The 21,943-nt window shown below is 48.0% G+C and overlaps 1 protein-coding gene across 2 annotated transcripts in view; it reads right to left on the reverse strand.

Moving 5' to 3' along the window:
- The window catches only part of GRM7 (glutamate metabotropic receptor 7), a 308,320-nt gene extending 287,468 nt beyond the window's left edge, over positions 1 to 20,852 (reverse strand). For both annotated transcript variants that reach the window (XM_075052544.1, XM_075052543.1), the window contains exon 1: positions 20,243 to 20,852. In XM_075052544.1, the coding sequence (XP_074908645.1) occupies positions 20,243 to 20,845 (603 nt within the window). In that variant the 5' untranslated portion in view covers positions 20,846 to 20,852. The remainder of the gene's footprint in view (positions 1 to 20,242) is intronic.
- Between the last annotated feature and the right edge of the window lie 1,091 nt (positions 20,853 to 21,943).

Genomic DNA, 21,943 nt, shown 5'->3' on the forward strand with positions numbered 1-21,943 from the left:
ACTCCGCTGCCTCTGCTTTTCTTGCTGTGGTGACTCCCAGCTGCAAGAGCTCTCACTCAGATCCAAGCTTTTAATCTCTTTATTGCTTATTCAGATTCCATCCCAGCCCCAAGAAATCAGGAGCTGTTGCCATCCCAGGGATGTTTGATGGCTATGAATAATACCGAGTTAATGCAGAATAATAATTGGCATCCCGTCTCCAGTATAGTGATTTTTCCAGCTTCGTGGTACTCCAGCTGAGCTGCTGGTGCAGAGCATGCCTCCGCAGGGGTGATGCTAACTGGGGACAGCATCAGTGACCGCGGGTGAGGATGCTCCGGCACCGGCAGCGCTGCCTTCATTAACCAGGTAAAGCCAGAGGAAAGCAGTCCACAGCTATTTGGCTCAAATCACAGCGCTACTGCGGTTTAGGAGAATGAGCGGTGCCACTAACATCTGCTCAGCCTGTCCTTGCTCAGGACCGACCGTGAGCGGGGTGACAGGTCCGACCGGCTCCGCCTGGGGAGCGTCTCAGTCCCCACTCGGAAGGAACTGTTCTGTGCTTCCCACAAAGAAAATCCACCTCCAGATCTTTCTGAAGCAGCTCTTTCCATGCTGCTACCAGAAGACTTCATGCCTGCTAGGGTTCTGTAGCAGCCCTGAGAGGTTAAGGGAGGGTACCTTTGGAGTACCGAGAAATAACAGTCCCTGAAAAAGAACTACCAGATATTCAATCTACATTTAAAAGTTGGGTTCAGTCTTCCTTTGTTACATTTGCAACTCCCCTTGCTATCTAATTCAGATAAAGTAACAAAGCTGCACTTCCGATGATTGTAACTAAATGCAGTTAACCTTAAAAAGTCACTTTTACAAACAGAGCAGATTTATCTGGATTTAAATTTTAGTTCTTGTACAAAGACTTAAGAACAGGTTCCTCCCCATTATTCAATTTAACAATAATAATAAAAACCTCCATGACAACTATAACAAAAAGGCTCTGATAAAGCCTGAAACCTTTTTGATAATGAAACATACAATTTCCCTGTTTGAAGCATAACTCCCCAGAGAACATTTTAAAAAAGATATAGAAGAACTGTCGTTTTAAAACTGTTAATGTAAAGCACTGCGTACGAGAACAGCCCATGTAAAAAACAGACTTTCAGAAAAGCTAGAGAAAAAATAGTGGGTGGGAGAGACTAGACAACTTAAATGCAGTGTCTCATTAGGACAATTACAGGAGTCAATAAAAACTAGCAAAACTGAAAAAGATTCACCACACTGCTCGGTTCAATTTCCATTTAGTTCGGAGACACGGAGGTCAGCTCCAGCCAGCAGTCATCTCATTCGGTTCCCGCGGTGCAGATGACTTAGCCGTACTGGTAACTACCTTTTTTCTCTTGCCATCTAAGTACACCTTTTGTTGGATCGTGACAGCTACTCACCATCTCATCGCTTTTTTAAATAAGTCTATAATCACGTTATCTATAATGTACTTTGAACAACATTAATTAAGAGCAGATAAACTGTCATATAAGAAACAGTAACACGCATTAATTAAGGTTAGTCCTACTCTTACTCAATTCAAGTCTTAACGTTCCAAGTTTTCTCATCAATACCTTATCATCATAATGCCAGAGAGGAATTAATGCACTGAGAGGATGTCAGCTATTTGAAGAGGATCAAGCACTTGGGATGCCAAAATAACCAGCTGAAGCACTGGATTAGTGAACTAAATATGAGAGAGAAAGTCGAAAAGTGCAAAACCATCAACACGATAGGTCCACATGGCTCCCCAGTTGAGGTCACGGATGAGTCTTCAGCACACGTGAATTATCCTTACGTGCTCTACTTCATACACCACACGAGTACAATTTTTTACCATGTAAGAATTTAATCAAATTTCAACAGCTTTCTGTACTAGTGGGTATTTTTAAATCGGAGAGCATGAGACCTCTTGATTTTTAACGAGACTACCTTCACTTGTCAAAGTGCCGAAACCTACTGAATTAAAATGTAAAAACTGCCTATAAACATACATTTTTTTCAACTTTATGTTCTTTCCTGTACTGGACAAAGTCTTGAGAAATGTCCTGAGCACCTTACAGCACATTTAGATCTTTGTAATTTTACTGCTGTTGCAATTGTATTTGCATGACTTTTTTATAATCTTAGCTCCTGTAGCCATGAGTTACTGTGAGAATCTACACTGTCATTGAAATAATTGTGTTAAAAATTCACAATGTTTTGAGTTTTGAACCTTTGGGGCAGGGTTATGTCTGCAATTTTTTAAAAAAAATCTGAAGTTTTAAGTGGTTTTTCTGACTGGGTGGGGGCTTTTTTACAAAAAATGCCAGTCGCCAAAATCTGAAGAGTGTGTTCACATCTTAAATAAAGCATATGATCGCATTTCTCCTTTTATCTAGATAGCTCTATTTGTTGCTTTTTCCAGTGCAGCGCTCCTGTCTCATCAGGACCGCATAGATGCTGTTGGTTAGACACATTACCAGCAAAGCTGTGATCACTACTCCCCAGAATAATGTTCTTGTCAACAAGGTGTGAATTTACAAGCTCATTTGGAGATACATAATGATAAAGTGCAAAGCGGGGGAAAAAAAAATCAACTAATTAACCTGAAAAGTTCATTTTAACACAAAGAAAAAAAAATAATACTAGAACACATTTGCCTCCTCTTAGGATCCATCCTAGCAATACCCACAATCCACATTGGCCGGATTTTCACAGTGCTTAGTGCTCCGCAATTCAAACTGGTATCAGTGAGCTGGTCCTAACAGAGCTCCAGTAAGAACCACCTGCGTTTCTGAAGCGGCAAAACCAAGGTTTTACTTCTGACAATTCAGGGATAAGGCTTCTTACACAGACGTTAAAGATATCATTGATTCCCTTTGTACTGCCAAGAAAAAGGCACTAATCCTCATGCAGGCTGGGGTTAAGACTCCCACAACTCTGTGTTCATCCATACCACCTTTGGTTCATGCCCAAAGCTACATTAGGCGCAAATATTAGCCAATGCAGAAACCAGATGTCACCACAACTCTTTCCATCTACTATTACGTCGAAGCTGTTGACAATACCAGCACATCCATCTGACCAAAGCCAGTGACGGTCATACTACTTAATTGCCAAAATAATGTGCATCGTTCTCCTGATCAACTGGGATTCTCGAGCCAAGAAATGGTATGTTGAAAAGTCGGCAAACCTGGCAGTCAGAGATTAATCCGTGTTAAAAGTGGACAGGATTTTCTTTTGCATGAGAAGACATTTCACTTTATTAATCTGTTAGACTATTGGCAGGGTTTCTCTCTTTTCAAAGCTGTGCAAGAAAATGTTGCGCTGGTTATTTATGGGTAGATTTTGTGTTCAGCTCTGAAAGACAATGAGCAAAATCCTAAGGTAAGGGCAACCTCTGCAATTCTGCTGACAAATTCACTCCAGCCAAAAAACCAGCTGTTTAGGCACTGTCATTACAATAATTTCTGTATTTTTTAGTATTATACTGGCAGTTAGAAGCCCCAGTTGAGGTCAAAACCTTGCTGGACAGCTTTCCAGACCCATGTACTTAGGATAGTCCTCATAGTGAAGGACTTATACACTAGACACAAATTCTGCTGAGTTACACCCTGATTTCTATGACAGGGTGTATTTTATAGGTCAAAAACCCCCAAATAATGTTTTCCAAATATTTTTCTTAGATCTGTGATGCCTGAAATTAAGATGAGAAGTATGCCTTTAAAAAAAAAGGTGAATGCTTTGTGGGTTTTGCATCTGCCAAAGGATTCAAGTTTAATAGTACATACTACACTTTGCCAACCGTTAAGGAAAAGATTCCGGTTGTACCACATTTTGCTTAATTTATGTGAGCACTGGGAGGGAGGTAAGGTGTAAAAAAACGACCTGGAGAGCAAAAATTTTTTTTCTTCCTTTTTTTACTGTTCTGCCAAAAAACTTGCCAAGTTTGAGAGGCTCCAGAGAGCTCCTCCACACCGGAGCACAAGGAATAGACAGACCCTGCTCACCCCAGCCGCCAGTGCTACGGATCTGCCGCGCATCCCTCGGCTGCAGAAAGCATCGGTGAGACCAGTCTGAGCACCCACGGGGGATTCCCGGGCGATGGGGGAATTATTTGGCCAGTCCCCGGGTACGAGCAGGGTCCCTGGGGCTGCTGGGGGGCTCACGTGGAAAGCTCGCAGGACTGAGAGCAAGGAGCGTGCAGGAGTAGATAAAAATCACATCTCCGTCTTTCCTGGGCTTACACCAAGTACTCATCTGCTAGACTCGGGAGCCAGGTCACGTATTACTTTGTGAAACCAGTATTATCTAATCTAGGCCCAACAGATTTCATACAAAACAAGTGTTTACAAAGTAAAGCAAGTCCTACGGAGCAGCTGTGTTTTTGCAGTTGATTCCCCCATCACACCCGGCCCAGCTGCCAGCAGCCCCTCGCAGCAGCCAAACAAGGAGAAGTTCAAGTCTGAGGGAGCTCTTTGTCCAAATTAGGAACAAAAATAAATTTGATAAGGGGAGACATATGAGAGCAGTGACTTTGCTCCCACCTGCAGCTAGCTGCCCTGGCTGAGCTCACAGCCCCTCATCCCTAGCACAGCTTAAGGTCCATTAGGACCAATTCCCGTCTGTCTGAGTGCTGTGTACCTTCGAGTCCATTTTCTCCCTGGTTTCTATTTTTAAAATTGCTGTAGCTTATAAGAGTATTTTGTTCGGTGCAGTGACAGGCTGTCATTTAGCCTGAACATGCCCCTTCCCTGCGATAACCATCCCAGGTAATTCACTAAGCACCTAAAGCCTTTCCTGAAAGGCTCTCTATAAGGCATGCTGTAGGTTCTCGACGGAGTCGCTAGGTCCCGTATCATCTACTGTCCCAGTGTCACCAGGAGAACACCATGGAGCATGAGAAAGCGCTCCCAATACAGGAGCATCCCTACATTGCCCACCGATCAACCAAAGTTAAGATGGATTTAGCCATCCCAAGGCAAACGAAGGAACTGACTCTGCAAACGTAGACCATGGGAAAAGGATCACGCAAAGAGCATCGGTGCAGTAAGAAGGACGCCTGCAAACAAAGGGTCTGAGTAATTCATCATAACTTTAATTTTCACCATTGAAACACTCCAAAAGACTACCACCAGTTAAAACCAAAATGTCTTATGAAGTTTTATACTAACAGTCAATATAATGATTTGGCTTTCAGGCATAGGCTGGGATAAAATGAAAATGGGAGGAACTGGAAATGTACTTTATTTACACTTACTGGTTTTGACAATCCCCAGCCTCTCAAAACCCCAGGGTGCATTTCCACCCTTCCCCGGGTAATGCCGCAGCAAGCCAGCACTATAGCCCAGACTCCATCTCGCCTCTTAGCAAACCACAGTACCACCGAGAAACATTCAGGGTACCAGGTATAATGCAAAGCACAAATCTGAGAGGTAAAGTAGCACAAACCTCAGTGCAATTTTATTTCATTAAATAACTGACACTTTTAATTTGTCTTCATGGAGCACATTAAAAAAAACAAACCTCAGTCAACAAATATGACAGAAAGATTCATGAACAGTACAAATACAGTTCAATTGAGAAAGATCATGTTTTCTCGTAGCTGTGTGTTTAAACTATACCTCATTATTTTTGTTGGTTTTAATGTGTGCCATATTTATTATAATTTAAGTGATAAGATTTAACATGCTCTACAAAAAACAGTAGGAAAGACAAAAAGAACAGTTTGCTAGTTTTGCTAGCTCAATGATACCTTTTTAATGGCATGAGAAAAAAAATCTTCATTTCATGAACCCAATAGCATCTTATCTAAAATTCACCCTGGAGATTAGGATCAACTGTCAGACCAATTTTCCAAACTGCTTAGGAGCTGAGTGAGGAACAGTGGAGGGAGGGAAGAGGGAGAAGCACACACATTCTTTGCTAAAAAATTCAATTCAAAAAGTAGCAAAAGGAAAAACAAAGCAATATGTATAAACAAACCATTGCATAAAAATGTGTACAATAATTTGCTGCACAGAGGTACCACAAATCAGCTAGTTTGCCCCGTGGCACAGTTAATATTTTTGATAAACTGTTACAACTTTTTTCATAGCTTAGAGCCATGAAGGATACACCTCAGCTACCTGACTGCTGCAGCATTTGCTTCCTTGCTAACATGCAAACATGCCGTGTTACCCGTAAGAGGAGCCCCAAACCTGCTCCAAACCAGGCTGCAGTGCGATGGCTGACGGCCCTGCTCTAATTCTGCATGTGGCATTTTCACTGGGGCCGATAAGAGTTTTGAGCCAGGAGCAACTGCTGAGTTATGATAATCAGGAGAGAGCCGTTACATATGTAAATATTAAGTGCAGGGTCACAGCACAGCATAGATACATGCTCAGAAACAAATACAGGCTTTATTTCACACCCGTGCATTCATCATAAACATAGCCATATAATGCACATTTGAATAAGCAATTATTATTTCACTAACAGATGGATTTCTTAGAGAGAGCAGCAGAAGCTTTGCTTGTCTCAAGCAGGACATTTTCTAGAAGAGTTATCAGCCTCATTCCTCATGCTTTTGTGCTTAGAGGTATTTATTTTCTTCTGAAATGTAAGAAGATTCTTCCTGAGAAAATAAGCACAGGGTTTGGAGGCTTTTTTAATAACAATTTGATTCTCTAGCAAAATACATTTATCACAGGTGGAAAAAAATGTTTTTGTGATTTCTTTCACTTCTTCAAGGATTTAATGCCCTTCACAGTTTACCAGATCACAAAAATATTCCTCAAGATGGAAAGCTGCCTTCCAATGGACTTCCACACCATCCGCCTGGTCTCACATTGAGATGTGTTACAGATCTCAATGCGTTACAGACTTAACTTCTGCAGCAGTCCTGGACATCCTCCATGAAGCTTGAAGAAGCCAAGTCATTTCTCCATTTCCCCATATCCAGTTTAGCCAACAAACTGAAAACAAGCTGTAACCCCCTAAGGGCTGATGCCATCATGGTTGCTGTAGGCAGATGGAAAATTAATTTTTTTGTGTCAACGTCCAGAATCCCATGCAGTACACAAATCACTTTACCTAGGACACTAACATGCTCCTACAGGAAATGGTTTCAAGCACTGGAACAGGCAAGGAGCTCCCAGTTGCCGCAGACTTGCTGGGGAAGCCAGATATCAAAACAGCCTTTCCTAATTTTGAAAATCCTTCACTGTAGTAGTGGTATATGCACCTTAAAAAGATAATTCCTTTACATCACTAATACTCGGAGATTTTCTGTACTGCTGTCAGATAGAAAAACTACAAAACCACAAAAAAAATCATTTAATTAATTTTTATTGTCAATATCATTTCTGTGCATTGAAGTACTACCGCAAAATTACCTTCTTTAAAAATCACTAAAGCATCTCTATTAGCTGGATTTTATTTCTATAAAAGTAACAACTTCCAGCCAAATTTGAGTTGACAGCTTCCCTTTAACTTTTGATTTATTCCTGCCATTTTTTTATTAAATGGGATTTGGCCTTGATCCTACCTATTAGGACTCCATCTTGATGGGATCAGCACGGGAAACAACTCTGGGCACTTAGTCTTGTTTCTATAGCTGCAAGGCACTAGCACAATTAAAACTGGTGGTGATGCTGTCTAGGCTCTTACGAGCTGTCATGAAATTCAAGACAACAGGATAATTTATTAGCTTTCAGCCATCCATTAGGTTAACCTGTACCTTATTGTTTCATATTCATCTCTTCATCATGCATCGCCCTGAGAAATAACCATACACTAAGGGCATCTCGGCATACCTGCTGCCCCAAAGATCACAGACCTGGGGAATGTACCCGTTTCCAAAGGGAATAAATACATAGAGAAGAAAGCCACAGCCTCAGCTGGTGTAAGCTGCCAGAGCTCCACTTATATCCATCAGCAGGGAACTTGACCCCAGCCATACAGAATCACTTTTCTAAATTGAATAAACCCAGCCATCAGCCCTCGTTAACCAGCAATAGGTGGGTGGTCCTCTGGGAAGCCACGGTCCCACCGCATCCTCCTGGGAGGGCAGGCAGGGTGGGAAGGGTTCTCGCCATGGGTGGGGATAGAGAATGCAAGAGAAACAGCAAGTGGAAAAGACACAACAAGGAAGGTAACATGAATAACACCCCCGAGAGGCCTTTACCAACTCCATTTTATACACAACAGGAAGGACAGGAGGGTGAGAAGGCAGCACAGGTTGTTCTGGCTGCATCAGCCGAGATGGAAGTTCTGAACTTTGAAGTTCTATGGGGAGAGCAGCAGCAAGGGTTGGACACAGCCGGAATACGTGTTTACAGCACAAGAGAGGTGCTTATGGACCCGAGTGTCAAAAAAAATTCAAATGCTGAAGGCTGGGGACTGGGGAATCAATGGAGAATGTAACACAGTGAATACTAAACTCTGTGTTGTCCTTGAGATACACAAGGTGCAGGCTGATATGTGGGATTTGATCAAGTTGCCTTTGATTTTTTTTTATTTTTTTTTTTAACATGGAAATCAAGTACCAAGATACATGGGGGACACTGTCAAAACTCAAGATGAGCATCAGAGATCTGTCAAACATCTACAGCCAGTTGAGCTCATCCGGGAAAAAAAGATAATCTTTGTTTCAGTTTTAATTAGAGACTATATGCTTATATCTATTTTCAGGGTTTAAAGTAAGTATGTTACATGGAGTCTTGTATTACTGGGATGAAACATTAGTGGTCTCTGATATCATGACTGAAACCAAAAATGTTGATTAAGCTTACCAAGTTGTGTTTATCAAGCAGAGGTACTTAGAAAGCAGCAAATGCATGGCTCTCCCAGGATGAAGGGCCATATTCACAGTGAAAAGGGAATTTGCCATCAAACTTTTAGTCGGTCTAGTCAAGCTTTCTTTGGCAACAGAACTTTTAATACTAACTGGTCTGTGTTTACCTCAAGATGTCTAAACATAAATTTGTGTTCAAAAAAAAGTACAGATTTATCACAAAAATTGTTTATAAGTTTATTTCCAAAGTAAATTTGTTTCAGTCTTAGCAGTGTTTTGATAGCCCAGCAAGCAGTAGCAGCTGCTCCGGTGTGCTCAAACTGGGCTCCCAGTGTGCCCCCCATGAAGTCTGTGCGGTTTCCTCATGATCACATCAGCTGTGGCGCAACCAGCACCTCTGCCTCTCACAATTTGCATTTTATCTGTGATCTTGTATTAAGGAGCTCATTTGTTGTTGCTGCTGGAAATAGAAGGCCGCTGAAGCTTTTAAGGCCAAAATCCTCCATTCTCATAGAAGAAAATTGCCTGCTGTCCTGTTCTTCTTAGTATCTTTAACATGCCAATATAGCTGGGGCCGACAATCCTGCAAAAATGTAAATTCCTCCTGTGTCGCCAAGCGCTGCAATACATTTACAAAGCAATTGCACTCAGTTTGTACTGTGTGCAAAAATACCATGCATATAATTACGAGGCTGAATTTAATGACATTGAAACAAATCTCCATTCTGATGAATGCATAATTACTGTTATTAAAATATTTATGAAATAATAAATTTATTAGAAAATCTTCTGCATATGGGCTTGCAGAATGCTTTACCGTACACAAATTCTAAAATGGCAGGAAAGAAAACAAACTTGTAAGGCACCGAACTTGAACATTTCCACCCGAGACAATGTAGGCACAAAGGTCTCCTGAGATCCTGAACCCTCTGTCCCCTATCAAAGTATCAAAGATACTGAATAGAGAGAATTGGGATTTTATTATTTTCTTCATTTGTAAAATTTTCAGTTCTTTAAACAAGGGCTATTGTGGAAGCAAACTTCTCACGGGGTTTTTGTTTGGTTGGTTTTTAACACAGGTAGCCTAGACTGGAAATGCATCACTGGGACGAGACAGAATTTAAAATAACCACTAGTACCCATCCAGACCACTGGAAATTTAGGCTGACATCTCGAGCCTGAATCAGATGGAGTTTCACAAGTCTCAGCTGAGTGAATGTTAATCTTGTGGATAAATCTCTCCCATTAAAGCATTCCAAACCTCTACTATTTGTACCTCACTTCCAGCATAGAAGGGAGAGCAAAAGTCTTCCTTTAGGAAGATTGCTATTGCATCTTGTGTTGCACTTAAGCCTCATAGCCTGCTGTGAAAGTACAGTCAAAACAAAACCAGGAAAATTTCCAGCAAGGAGGATAAAAGCTGACTATTAAGAGGGAAAAAATAGTCTTTCATGGAGGTTGTAGAATATTCTTCAGAAAAGTTTATAAAAGAACTTAGCCAAGCATCTGCTCGGACCAGCCTGGCTATATGGGTCCCACCTCAGACCAGCGACTCGGCACGAGTACGGAGGACCGCCGCTGAAGGAGTCGGCAGCAGGAGCCGCATCGATAACCTCTGCTCCCAGAGAACGGGAGGGGAGCACCCGAGGGGGCCGGAGCGGGAGGTTGAGGGGAGGGTACCAGGGCCAAGGGATGCTTGAAACTGCCCAAGCGAATTAGTGAGGTCCTCACCCAGCTTGCTGCCTTCCCACCGACATCAGCCAGTGCTGGAGCATGCAAAGAAAATGCTGGAAAATTGTGCTAAGACAAGTGTGTGTTTCTATCCTCTACACTCTTTGGATTTATGGTCCTATTTATGTATGGGCACTCTTCTAAGAAAAGTTAGGATTAGTGCCTTTGCATAGGATAGTAATAAAGGGCTGCTACAAAAATCGCATGCAGGGATCTATATTCACTCTTACACCATCATTTCTATAGCTGAAATTTGGTCTATGAACAAAAAGGGTGACTTTTCCAGCTAACCCTGCAAATCCCCCATAACCACGCTGCAATCAACTTTCTCCCGTTTCCAGTGACAAGGGGTGACCTTTAAAAAGGCAGCGCGGGGCTTGGCTCGCCCTTCAGCTCCCCTTAAGGCTGCAGCACTGACGGTGGCGATGCTCGCTCCTTCCACGGGGCTCGGATCGCTGAACCCCACCGCCTGCGGGCACCCCGAGCAGCGCTGGGCTGCTTGCTACATCCTGCTATCAGCCACAGAAACGTGAAATTTCTTATGCAGAAAGTGGAGATACGGGTTTGTATCAACCCACCTGAGGAGAACCTGGATCAGAGTCATTTTTCAGGACAACTATAGCTTAAGGTTTTGGCTTTGTCAGCAGTTGTTATACCTGCAAGTGAAAAGCCAAAACCAGCTGTAAAACTGTAAGAGCAAGATCTAAAGGCATATCTACAGCAGGCGAGGGAGCACAGGGACCACACCAAAGGCAGGTCCAGATTATCTGGCTTTTGAACTGGGAGCAGTAAAGCAGCCCCAGCAAGGCACTGCCCTTGGGCTGAGGCGAGCGGCCCCGTGCCAGTTACCCTCCGTGTGACACGCCGACGGGGCTGTGTCCTCCCTGGGACTCCCGTGTCACTGCCTGGCACTGATCCGGGCTGTGCAGGTACCGGACTCGACCTTGGCCGCTTCCTCCACCAGGGCAATGCGCTGCACGGTGACCGCTCTCAGCTCCTCCACCCCACCTCGACTCTCCCTTGGATCCCTCAGAGCAGCTCGAGGCAGAGGCAGAGGTGGCAGGCACACGGCCAGTAGCCTGCCACAAAGGGAATGGCCACCACAGCCCTGTTGTCCATCCTCTTTGCCCATGCTGGGGTCCCAAAAGCCACTGAGCTGCTGCCAGGAGAAGACCTGAGGCTCCTGCTGCTGGGAGGAGAGGGAGGGAGAGCTGGTCCCGCAGAGCATCCTCCTTCCAGCACCCTCTCACCCCGCACCAGCCACACGCCAACCCCTCCACCGTCTTCCCCCTGTTTTCCATCACGGTTTCTGCCTGTCCTCCCCGGGTAGGAACAGCCAAGCCTGAACACAACCCATTGACTGTACTGCTGAACGCCTCTGAGGTGGCTCTGTATTACTAAAACACGTCTTTTCTCTATTAATCACACATCATTGATTCTTCTGAGTCCTAACATCATAATAATGCGAGACAGACAGAATCGAAAAGCCAAACAAGCGGGTGACATGACTGTCGGCACGCTGACAGCAGTGGCAGTCAACGAAAGCGGAGGCGTGCTCCATCCCTTCCTCGCCCACCATGTCCTGGCACTGGTGCCTGCTCTCCCCGTCCCAGCCTTAGCCCTGAGCAAAATGTTAGAAGACAGGTCACTTAACGTTTACAGCATAAATATCTACAAAAAAAAAGGTATTTTTATATACATGCAAGTATATGCGTATGTATATATATAAAACACCTACATACACAAACATATTCATAGACATTAAGCAGAACCATCATCAGAATGAAATCTTGCAGCCCTAGACTACTCTTAACCGTCCCCTCCACCCCCACAGGTCAGGCAATCCTTTTAACAAAACCAGAGCTATTTGATGTGCCCTACATGTGAAAAGATTTTATCTGTGCCACGCCAGGCAGCACACGGCATTCAGAAGTGAAGGTCTCCCCAGCCTGCCTTCTCTTCCCATTTAAATCAGAGGCCAGGGAGTCTGAGTGCTTCTCGTGATCTCTACTCAAGGAGAAAGGCGATCGCTAGTTAGGAGCACTTCACAGGCATTTGGGCGTGCTTGCCAAGTTCATTTAAAAGTACTTGGAAGTGAGGCATTGGCCTGCATTACCCCATCAGCCAAGGAATAAGAGGATATATACTTTGCAACGCACTCCCATTCGTACGGCACGCTAATGCCTCTCCCGAACATCCCAAGTGACACAGCAAAAGCATCACTCCTCACAATGCAGGCTAAATTAGACGGAAGTTGGGCAACACTGCTGGAGTTACGGTTTCTTTGGAAATGTAACACCACTTGTCAAATTTTCTCAAAAGGAGGTGCTTACCCCCCGGAGAAGGAGCGAGGCCCCGATGTGGAGGTCTCCGCAGCCGCCCCGCTGTAGGGATGCTCGGGGTGCACCACCCCGCACCCTGCCATCGGGTCCGCGTGTGCACGGCGCCGGCGAAGGGCTTCGTAACGAACTACGGAACGCGGGAGCCTGCACACCCCACCGCAGTACCTGCTCCGTCACACTCAGCAGCCCCCAAGTTGCAAAACCCCCCCGTGCCATGCCAACCTCTGCTGTGCTGTCCGTGCAGGGGTAGCACGACGACATGGGGACACAGAAATTAAAGAGCTTTTAGACCGTTCCTACGTATTAACTGCTGTCATTTGAAGTCTCTCTTCCTGATGTAGTATGATTCCATGGAAGAACTACGCTAGCTCTGCAGGTATGAGTTACTCGGCCAGGTAAAATGCGTGGTGACTGTGCACCAGTGACTGGTGGCCTGGGGCAGGGCAGGGCTACCATATTTTAGGGGCCCATAACAGGACCATGCTTTATTCTCAGCTAAATTGGTGATGATTCAGAATACCTCTACTGCCTTCAGCAGAAGGGCTTTATAGGACCTTGTGAATCATCAGTAATGAGGAAGGCTTTAGAAATACTTGTTTTTCTTCAGATTTCTCTCTGCCTGGATACCCACTCCACCACACTAATGACCTGACTATATTGGATTCCATGCTCTCCAAACAGCCTTAATTACATGCTTCGTATCTTCCAATATTATGATAAAATTCATCATAGTCCCATGTCTGGGACAGTCAGCATTGTCACTCATTGAGATTAATTTGAATATCACCATAAATAGAAATAACAACAGCTGATATTACGATGCAGAGTATTGTGCTGGATGCCTCCAAGCAAAACTCATTTAATAGAATAAAATACAGAATATAGAACATGTAGTTTTACAGTATTAGCGTTATAAGATTCAAAACGAGATCAATATTTCTTTCATAGAAATTAATGCCTTGAAATGAACCCTCCATTTGTCACTCCAAAGAGGTCACCTTATTTCATTTCAAAGAATAAATTGGGAATGGCACAAATGTACTTGCTGAATAATGCTTTCACCCTAGAAGCTGACATGTTCCAGCATCCCCCTGTGCTGCCCCCCACGCCAGCCCCAATTATCTGCTAATCCTTTGCTCACGTAAGCACCATCATCCCTCTCTGTCTCTCTCCATGGGAGAGCATCCCTCTCCTGCCAGAGCCAGTCTTCTTCCACAGGACTCTCTGCAGTCCCTTCTACCTAATGTTTATGGAGAGACACTCGAAAATAGATTAAGAGCCAAGATTATTACTAATATTGAGTTTTGCCTTGTCAAAAAAATAAATTTTTCCTCCAAAACACCGGCCTCCAGAAAAATATATTCATAGCACCTCCAACCTCCCATTAGTAACTCCTCATGGAAACACGTGAATTCCTGAAGCAAGGATTTTACTTTTGATTTATACAGGTGAAATAAGATTCCACATCTATTAAGTGTAGCCCAATATTTCAACAACAATACAGTAGAAAGGCATGGCTCAGCTTGTTGACACGTGTTAGGTGCACCAGTAACAACAAGGACAAATATTTGGAGACTGATGAAAATGAAAGCTTGCTGAGAAACACAAAAGCCATTTTTTGAAAAGAGGCAAAGAATTAAAGTTTACTGTTTCCTATTTTCAGCTTTTTGTTGAATTCTCTGTATGAGTCTAACTGAAAAATGTATAGTTCTCCTGAAATATCTTTTATAAAATGAATCATTACCCCACTTCCTAAAACCAATATTGTCTTATTAAAAGTTAGAAGAGGAAAATGCAATAAACTGGTAATGAGTTCAAAATATATTAGCACCTAGAGAAAAATATTGCTAAAGTGTGTTAGTTTTCTTCCCAAATACCAGCAATAACCCAAGAGTCCCCCCATGGCAGGTACACTGCAGTCAATTAAATTGGCCATTTACTACCATCTCATTAAGTCAAGTTCAGCAGGAAGGGGCTCGCCATGAGTCTTTGGCTTTGCACCCAGAACCTACACAAACGGAAACCTTTGGGCCTATATCCCATATTGCTGCAAACGAGAGGGAGAAAGGGAGGAACAATCAGTTTGCAAATGCTTTTGCTGCAGAGTGAAGGATTTTACAGAATCTGATCAGATGAGCAGCATAAAATTAATTAAAAACCAAACACTTAAGAAGAATCTCTTGAAATCATGGGATCACACGTTGTATAAAGGGATTGTCATGCAGCCCTTATCCTTCTTCCCTGTGACCGTGCTGCCAATCCAGCAGGAACAGGCACCGATGACTGCTGAGAGCCAAATTGAATTCCCCAGGCCAGAAGCTGAGACAGAACCACAATCTCCACCGCCACCGGTCGCAGCACCTCGAGCGTTGCAGCTCAGCCAGCCACAGCCTGTTGATGCAGGCGGCTACCACCGCTTTGGCAAAGAGGATCTCCGCACTCGGAGAGCCCTGGAAAACGCGCGCCCCTTTCTGAAAAAAAAGAAGCATCCAACTCAGAGCTGCACTTCGAAGCTGTATTCCCTTCTGAATAATCGCATTTCTACTGGCTTCATTGTGTCTAGAGCAGAAGGCAGGATCGCAACTTTCAATCTGTCTCATTTCGTACAAAGGTGCCTGCAGATGAAAATAGAGCCAAAAGCCCCCAAGGGATATAAGGGAAGTTTCAATTTACACTCCCAATCTCATTGTACTCCTTTATCCCATGCTGGTTTCTAAAAAGTTCCCTGAAGGGGCTTGGTAACGCACCCCTGTGGGCCACGAGAACCATCACTGATAAAAGCAAAAAGGTATTTAGACAAGAAAAAATGATTGTTGATTGACTATTTAAAATTACATCCACTGAGGACAGACACCTGAAGCGGTAATTAGTTCATTATTAAAGCTTGTAATGAGAAGTCTGTAGTTCTAAAGGAGTCCAAAAATTAGTTTTCCAGTAGAAAAAAGAAAGAAATCAGTGTGCTGATATTCCCCATATTGCGTGGTTCTACTCCCAGAAAATATGGAACAGATGAAACATTTGGCAATTTTTTCAGCATAGTTATTGAATTTCATGGAGTTAAATTTGTAAGGAAAGCTATGACACTGTGAAGTAACAATATTTTTTACAATGCAAAACTAGCAGCCTATAAACATATTGCCTCGAACTCCCTGATGCGTTTGGAAACAGCTTTCCAAATTGTTTCTGTTTTATTTTTAGAACAGATATTTAATTTACAATCGGCATACTATTTATTGGCATGCTGTAACAGAATTGTGTTTTGAAAAAGTCACTGTATTTGACATACTTGAATATTTATGCATTTATATCTCCACGGTCCACCACACATTATATTATCCCTTCTGTTGCATTAATCCGAGGCCCTGCAGCAAAGACACAGGCCCTCGGTGCTGGGCAGCACACCTGCTCCACGCAGCCCTGCTCCCAAAATTCAGGGCTTAACCATCCCTCCTCGTCCAGGACAGGGCTGGGGCACAACCCCTGGAGAACAGGAGGTCTCGTCTACAGAGGGACGTAGTCAGAAGGGGCTGTATCTCACACGAACTCCGGCCAGGAGCTCATCCCTGCTTCTCAGGAGGAGGAAGTTAAATACCAGGGAGCTGCAAAAACAAAGCAGCCAGCCAGAGGCACCCCCAGCTCGACCCCTTGCCAAACCGGAGAGAGCTCGTCTGCGTTGTCTTCAAAAGGGAGTCAAACATCCAGCCGTGCTGCAGTTCGTCTCGGGCGTGGGTCCAACCTGCTCCCCAAGATGGGACCTCGGTGCGCCGCCGGGATGCTCTTCAACATTTTAAACGAAGTAACTCAGGGAAGATCCCACACAAAGTTCACGGCAATGACAGATACTGAACCGGGGTGTAAAGCCTCCTCCTTCCTCTAAACCCTGCGCTGGTGCAGGGCCGCTGCATCTCTCGTTAGTTGTAATTTTGGAAGAGAAATCCTCGCGTACTTGGCCCTAGGAGACATACTGCCCTCATCGGCAATGCCTGTGCCCACCTCCAACGCACCGACACATCCTGCGTGACTCAGAGCCGCGACGCGTGCTGACGACGGGTCTCGGCAGCCCCGACAGCTCCGCTCCATCGGCGTGAGCACGTCAAAGGCAGGCAGAGTCAGGGCGACGGCTTCCCCTCGCTCGGGCAGCAGCTGGGACTCGGTGCCATCCCCAAGGCTCCAGGGAAAGTCCCCCCGCCCCGACTAGTCCCATCATCTCTTATCAAAGGTGCGATTCAGGGATAAGTGGGGAGGCAGATAGAGAGGCAGGGGGAGGGACTTTTGCTTTCATCACACGGGAAAGAGCCCAAGTCTAATGCAGATACTTCACATCCTTTTTTTTTTTACAAAAGGAAAGCCTCTACTAAACTTCAGTGATTACACGGATGAATTCAAACCGGAGGACCTCAGTACCGTTTTCCCTGCTGACCCACCTGTTGGCATTAGCTGAAGATGCTCCCAACCCTCTGTGCTAGGTTGGGAACAGGCAGGTGAGCTGCATGGAGAGCTAGCGTAACTTCACGTGCAGAGAGGGAGATGAAGAGCCTAAATCTTACCCATCCTGGAGAGAAAGCCCCTTAAGCATCAGTAGCTGGCTGAGGAAACCCCACTATGCTTTGCATGGGTTATATATATATATATATATATTTATTTTTTCTCCCTATGTTACAGTAGAGTACAAATACTTCTCTTCCAAGATACTGTCAGAGAAATGTAAACACTAGTACGATTTCTTTGCAGAGGCCTCCACAGATGGAAAGAGTTTTCATCTACAAGATGTTAGGGAAAAGCCAGCTTGGGCATGAAAAGAAGTGTTCCAGAGCCATTCACCCACCCTTCACCACTGCCATGGTCAGTAAAACCTTGAGTGACCCATGAGAAGCAAGCTGGCTGCAACAGCTCATGCATTTGAGAAAGTATTTAAGTTAACAAGTTTTTTATGGTTGGGGAGTTGTTTTTTTTCTTTCCAGTAACTTACAGCTTCTCACCCACCTCCGTGCAACAGTACTTAGTTGCTTAATAGGTCCAGTTCTCCTCCTCTCTCTTAAAAGAGTTCTTTCTTTCTTATTTCTCTCTGGCTGGGACACGTTCTGAACTGTGTTTTGAGGGAGGAGAGGACAATGAGGAACAGTTTTATTGCATGAAAAATCCGCTTAAAGAAGGCAGAACTGAGCTGTAAAATACATATTCAGTAACATCTCTCTCAGTATGTACCAGTTCCTGCTTTCTGGATGATTTGGTTAAAAAGCAATTTTGAACAGATGCTTAGTCACAACACATTAAAATGTTTAGATTTATATAAATCTCTCTAAACGCAGAAACTGCCCAAATTTTCTGCAAACTCCATTACATAACATATCATCAAAGATTTTGCAGGTATTGTGGCATTCCACAAAAGGCTCCCGGTGCCCAGGATTTCCTTCTGAGTGAGATCTCAGTCGAGAGTGCCCAGGATTCGCTCTTGAATGAGATTCAGTATAAAACAGCTGGCTCATCTCAATCTACTGGCTGGTGGAAGTCTACAGCAGATCAGCGTCTGCTGAACCGGTACTTCAGCAGAACTTCAGCACCGCTCGCATCCCTCCAAGCTTCTCGGCTCCAGCTCAAGCAGAACATGAGATCATCTGTTTTGCAGCCCAGGAAGGGGTGTTTGCAATGCAAGAAGTCTCGAACAGAAATAAGTACAGCGTACCTAGCGATGCCAAGCTTGCTCGCGCGCACGAGCAGGGCTGCTTTCTCGGCGGTAGCATTGCAATACAAAGACCTGCACGTTAAAGCCGCACAAATTGTTAGAGATTCAGTACACCGCTGAATCCAGAAGCAATACAAGTAGCATTTTAATTTGCCAAGAGGGGGGAGGCGAGCAAGGAAAACAAAACCAGATCCTTAATGTTCTGCCAGGAAAATGGACAGGACCGAGTCCGGCTGGGCAGCGCAAAGGGCAGCGATGGGAGAAGGCGCATCGCTCCGTTCGTCTTGCATGTGACGGCCGTACCTGGCACCGACAGCCAGATGGGAATAAGGAGTAAGGATGACTGCTGACAGCAGAGAGTGGATTTGCCGTGAAAACCTCACAAGTTTCCAGCTGGGAAAAGCGGGGGATCTCTCCGCCCGCCGCACAAAAATAAAAATAAACCCCACCACCACCTTCCGCATGCGAAGGCGTAGGATAGGAAGCGAGAAACTCCGCTGCTCACGATGCATCTGGTGGCGGTTGTGTCACTGTCACTGCACCCCGATCGCTGCCGAGGAGCACCCGGGGCTCGCCGCCGGGCCCCGCCGGCTTCACCCAGCGCCCCGGGGGGGGACGGGGACCCCCCAGCCAGGAGCCCCGACCCGCCCCCCCCCGCCGGGGAACCAAACCCCGGCTCAGCCCCGCACAGATGCCGTCTCCCGGACTTGGGGTGCCGGAGAAGGAAGGGCAGGAGGAGGATGCAGCCGAGGAGATGGAGGGGGGGGGACGACGACGGCGGACAAGTGTCCGTGCCCCGACAGCCAGCCCCGGCGCCCGGAGGGGCACGATCGCGGCGAGACCCGGGGTGGGGGGGCGGCAGCGGAACGGGCAGGCGCTGCAGAGCATCTCCCCCGCACACACACCCCCGCACACACACACGGTGCTTTAATCCCCCGGCTCCGCTCATCCTCCCTCGGCGCTTCCCGGAGCGGAGCGGCGCTCCCGGGCTGCGGCCGGAGCCCGGCCCCGGCCCCCGGGACGGCCGCGCTGCCCGGCCCCTCCGCTGCGAGCGGGGGTCTGGGCTCGGCTCCGTCCCCCCCCCACCGCCTCGGGAGAGCGGGGGGAGCCCCGGCCCCAGCCGGCCCCGGGAAGCCGTGGGGTGCCCGGAGTTGCCCAGCGCGGCCCCGGCTCCGTCAAGTGCCGCCGGGGAAAGCCCCCCTCGGGCCGAGCCCCCGACCCCCCGGACCCCCGGGACCTCCTGCCCTCGCACAGCGCGGAGATTTCACGCGAGGAGCCCGTCCCGGCCGTGCCCCCGCTGCCTTGCGCCCGCGTCTCCGCCGAGCCATATTTCTCTCTAACGCAAACCCATCTCAATCCTCGCCTTTCCTCCTTTTATTTTTTTTTTCTTTTCCTCCCCCTCCTCCTTTCCCTTCACGGATTGCTTTTTGCAAATGGGGCGACAAATCCAGAAAGTGCCACGCACCGGGGGAGGATGCTGAAGCAGGGAGGGTGGCTGCGAGGGCAACAAGATGCTCCGGCGGGGAGCCGAACCGAGCGCCTGGAGGGGCACGAAGGGAGCCCGGAGCTGCGGGCGGCCGCGGCCGCCTCCACCGCCCGTCCCCGGCGGGCAGAGCCCCGCGGTACGGTGCGGTACGGTGCGGTACGGTACGGCCCGGCCCGGAGGGGACGGAGCTCCGCGACCCGGCCGGCGCGGCGCAGCCCTACCTGGAAGAGCCGGAGGATGTTGGCCACCATAATGGACACCGAACTTCCCGACGCCCCGATCACTCCAACTACTTTTTCCGGCTTGACGAAGACGGGCGGCTCCCCGTTGGTGCACCTCACGTCGGAGGTGTCCTTCTGGATGAGAGCCTGGACGAAGGTGAGGGACTGCTCCAGCGCGTAGGTGTCTCGGGAGCAGGTGTCCAGGATGCGAGCGCCCAGCGTGACATTGGGCAGCAGGTCCGGGTCGCTGTTGATCTGGTCCAGGGCGTAGAGCATCGCCTCCAGCCTGTGGATGCCGTTCTCCTTCTTGATGTCCCCGCAGGGCACGCCCGAGGGGCCCTTGGCGTGGACGGGGAAGAGGCCGCCCAGGGTGATGTCCCCCTCCAGCCGGATGGAGTGGGGGGCGTACATCTCCTGCCCCTGGGCCGCCTCGGAGAGCAGGAACTCCAGCAGGCAGCAGGGCAACTTCATCAGAGTCAGGAGCCGCAGGAGCCTGCCCAGCCGGACCATGGTGCCGGTACCGGTGCCGGTGCCGGTGCCGCCGCCGGGGCGATGCCCCGGGCGATGCCCCGCGCTCCCACCCGCGCTCCCCTGCGCCTTCATGCGGCCCGGAGGGACCGGGGGCGGCGCGGCGGGGCCGGGCCGGGGAGGCGGCGGGGGAGCGGGGGGGGTTCGGCCGGTCCCGCCCGCCCTGGCCGCGGCTGCCTCCGCCGCGCTCCGCGGCAGCACGGCACTGGGGAGCCGCGCCGCGCCGCTACCGCTTTAAATGGTGGCCGGTCCTTCTCCGCCTCCCGCCCCCTCCTCCGCCCCGCCCGCCGCTGCGCAGGATGCGGCCGCGCCGCCCGAGCCCGGCCCGGGGATGGGGATGGAGCCGGGCGGCGGCCCCCGGGCCCGGCGAGTTACGGGGCCCGGAGGGGGGCTACAGGTGGCGCGGAGGCTGGCCGGACCCCGACGGCGCCGGGGAAGGAAGCGGAGAGCCCGGGCAGCCCCGCTCTCCGGGGCCGGAGCCGGGCGCGGCGGGGGGGTGCGCGGCTGCCCGCGGCTGGGAAGCGCCCGCGGAAGGAGCCTCCGGGGAGGAGCTGGGGGGGGGACACACGACACGGCCGCTCAGCCCCACTGGAGCATCCTCCTCCTCCTCCTCCTTGCCCCCCCCTCCTCCTCCTCCTCCTCCTCCCCGCGGGGAAGCCTCGGGCAGCGGGCGCCCCCAGCTAGCAGGGCCCGGCGGTGCCGCGGCGGGGAGCGGGGCGAGCTGGGGACCCCGGCGGGCCAGGAGAGCCAGGGCGGCGAAGCCTGCCGCCCAGGTGCAGGAGCACGCTAGCAAGCCTATTGCATCCAAGCCAGCCATCCGGTTTGACATTAAAAAAAAGAAAAGCGATCCTCCTCCCCGCTAAGGTGGATACCAATGGAGCCGGTGAGGAGGAGGAGGAGGAGTTTGGATGTAACCCCATACTCCCAAAACCGAAGGAAGGCAGCCGATCTCCTTCTATTTCAATATCTCCACACCCGTTTTTCTTCGGCACACCCCGATCTCGAGGATGCTGGAACATCCCGGGTTTGGTCCCGTCATCCCCAAACTGTGACGGCCAGAGACACCCACCTGTTGGCACTCCCTGCTGACCAGCCAGTCCATGCCCTGTCACATTCCCGGTTCGAGAGTAATGCAAAATGCATCTCTGACACCTGCTTCCCACCAGACCAAGC

This window comes from Buteo buteo, chromosome 21 (assembly GCF_964188355.1).
Source record: "Buteo buteo chromosome 21, bButBut1.hap1.1, whole genome shotgun sequence".
Classification (NCBI taxonomy): domain Eukaryota; kingdom Metazoa; phylum Chordata; class Aves; order Accipitriformes; family Accipitridae; genus Buteo; species Buteo buteo.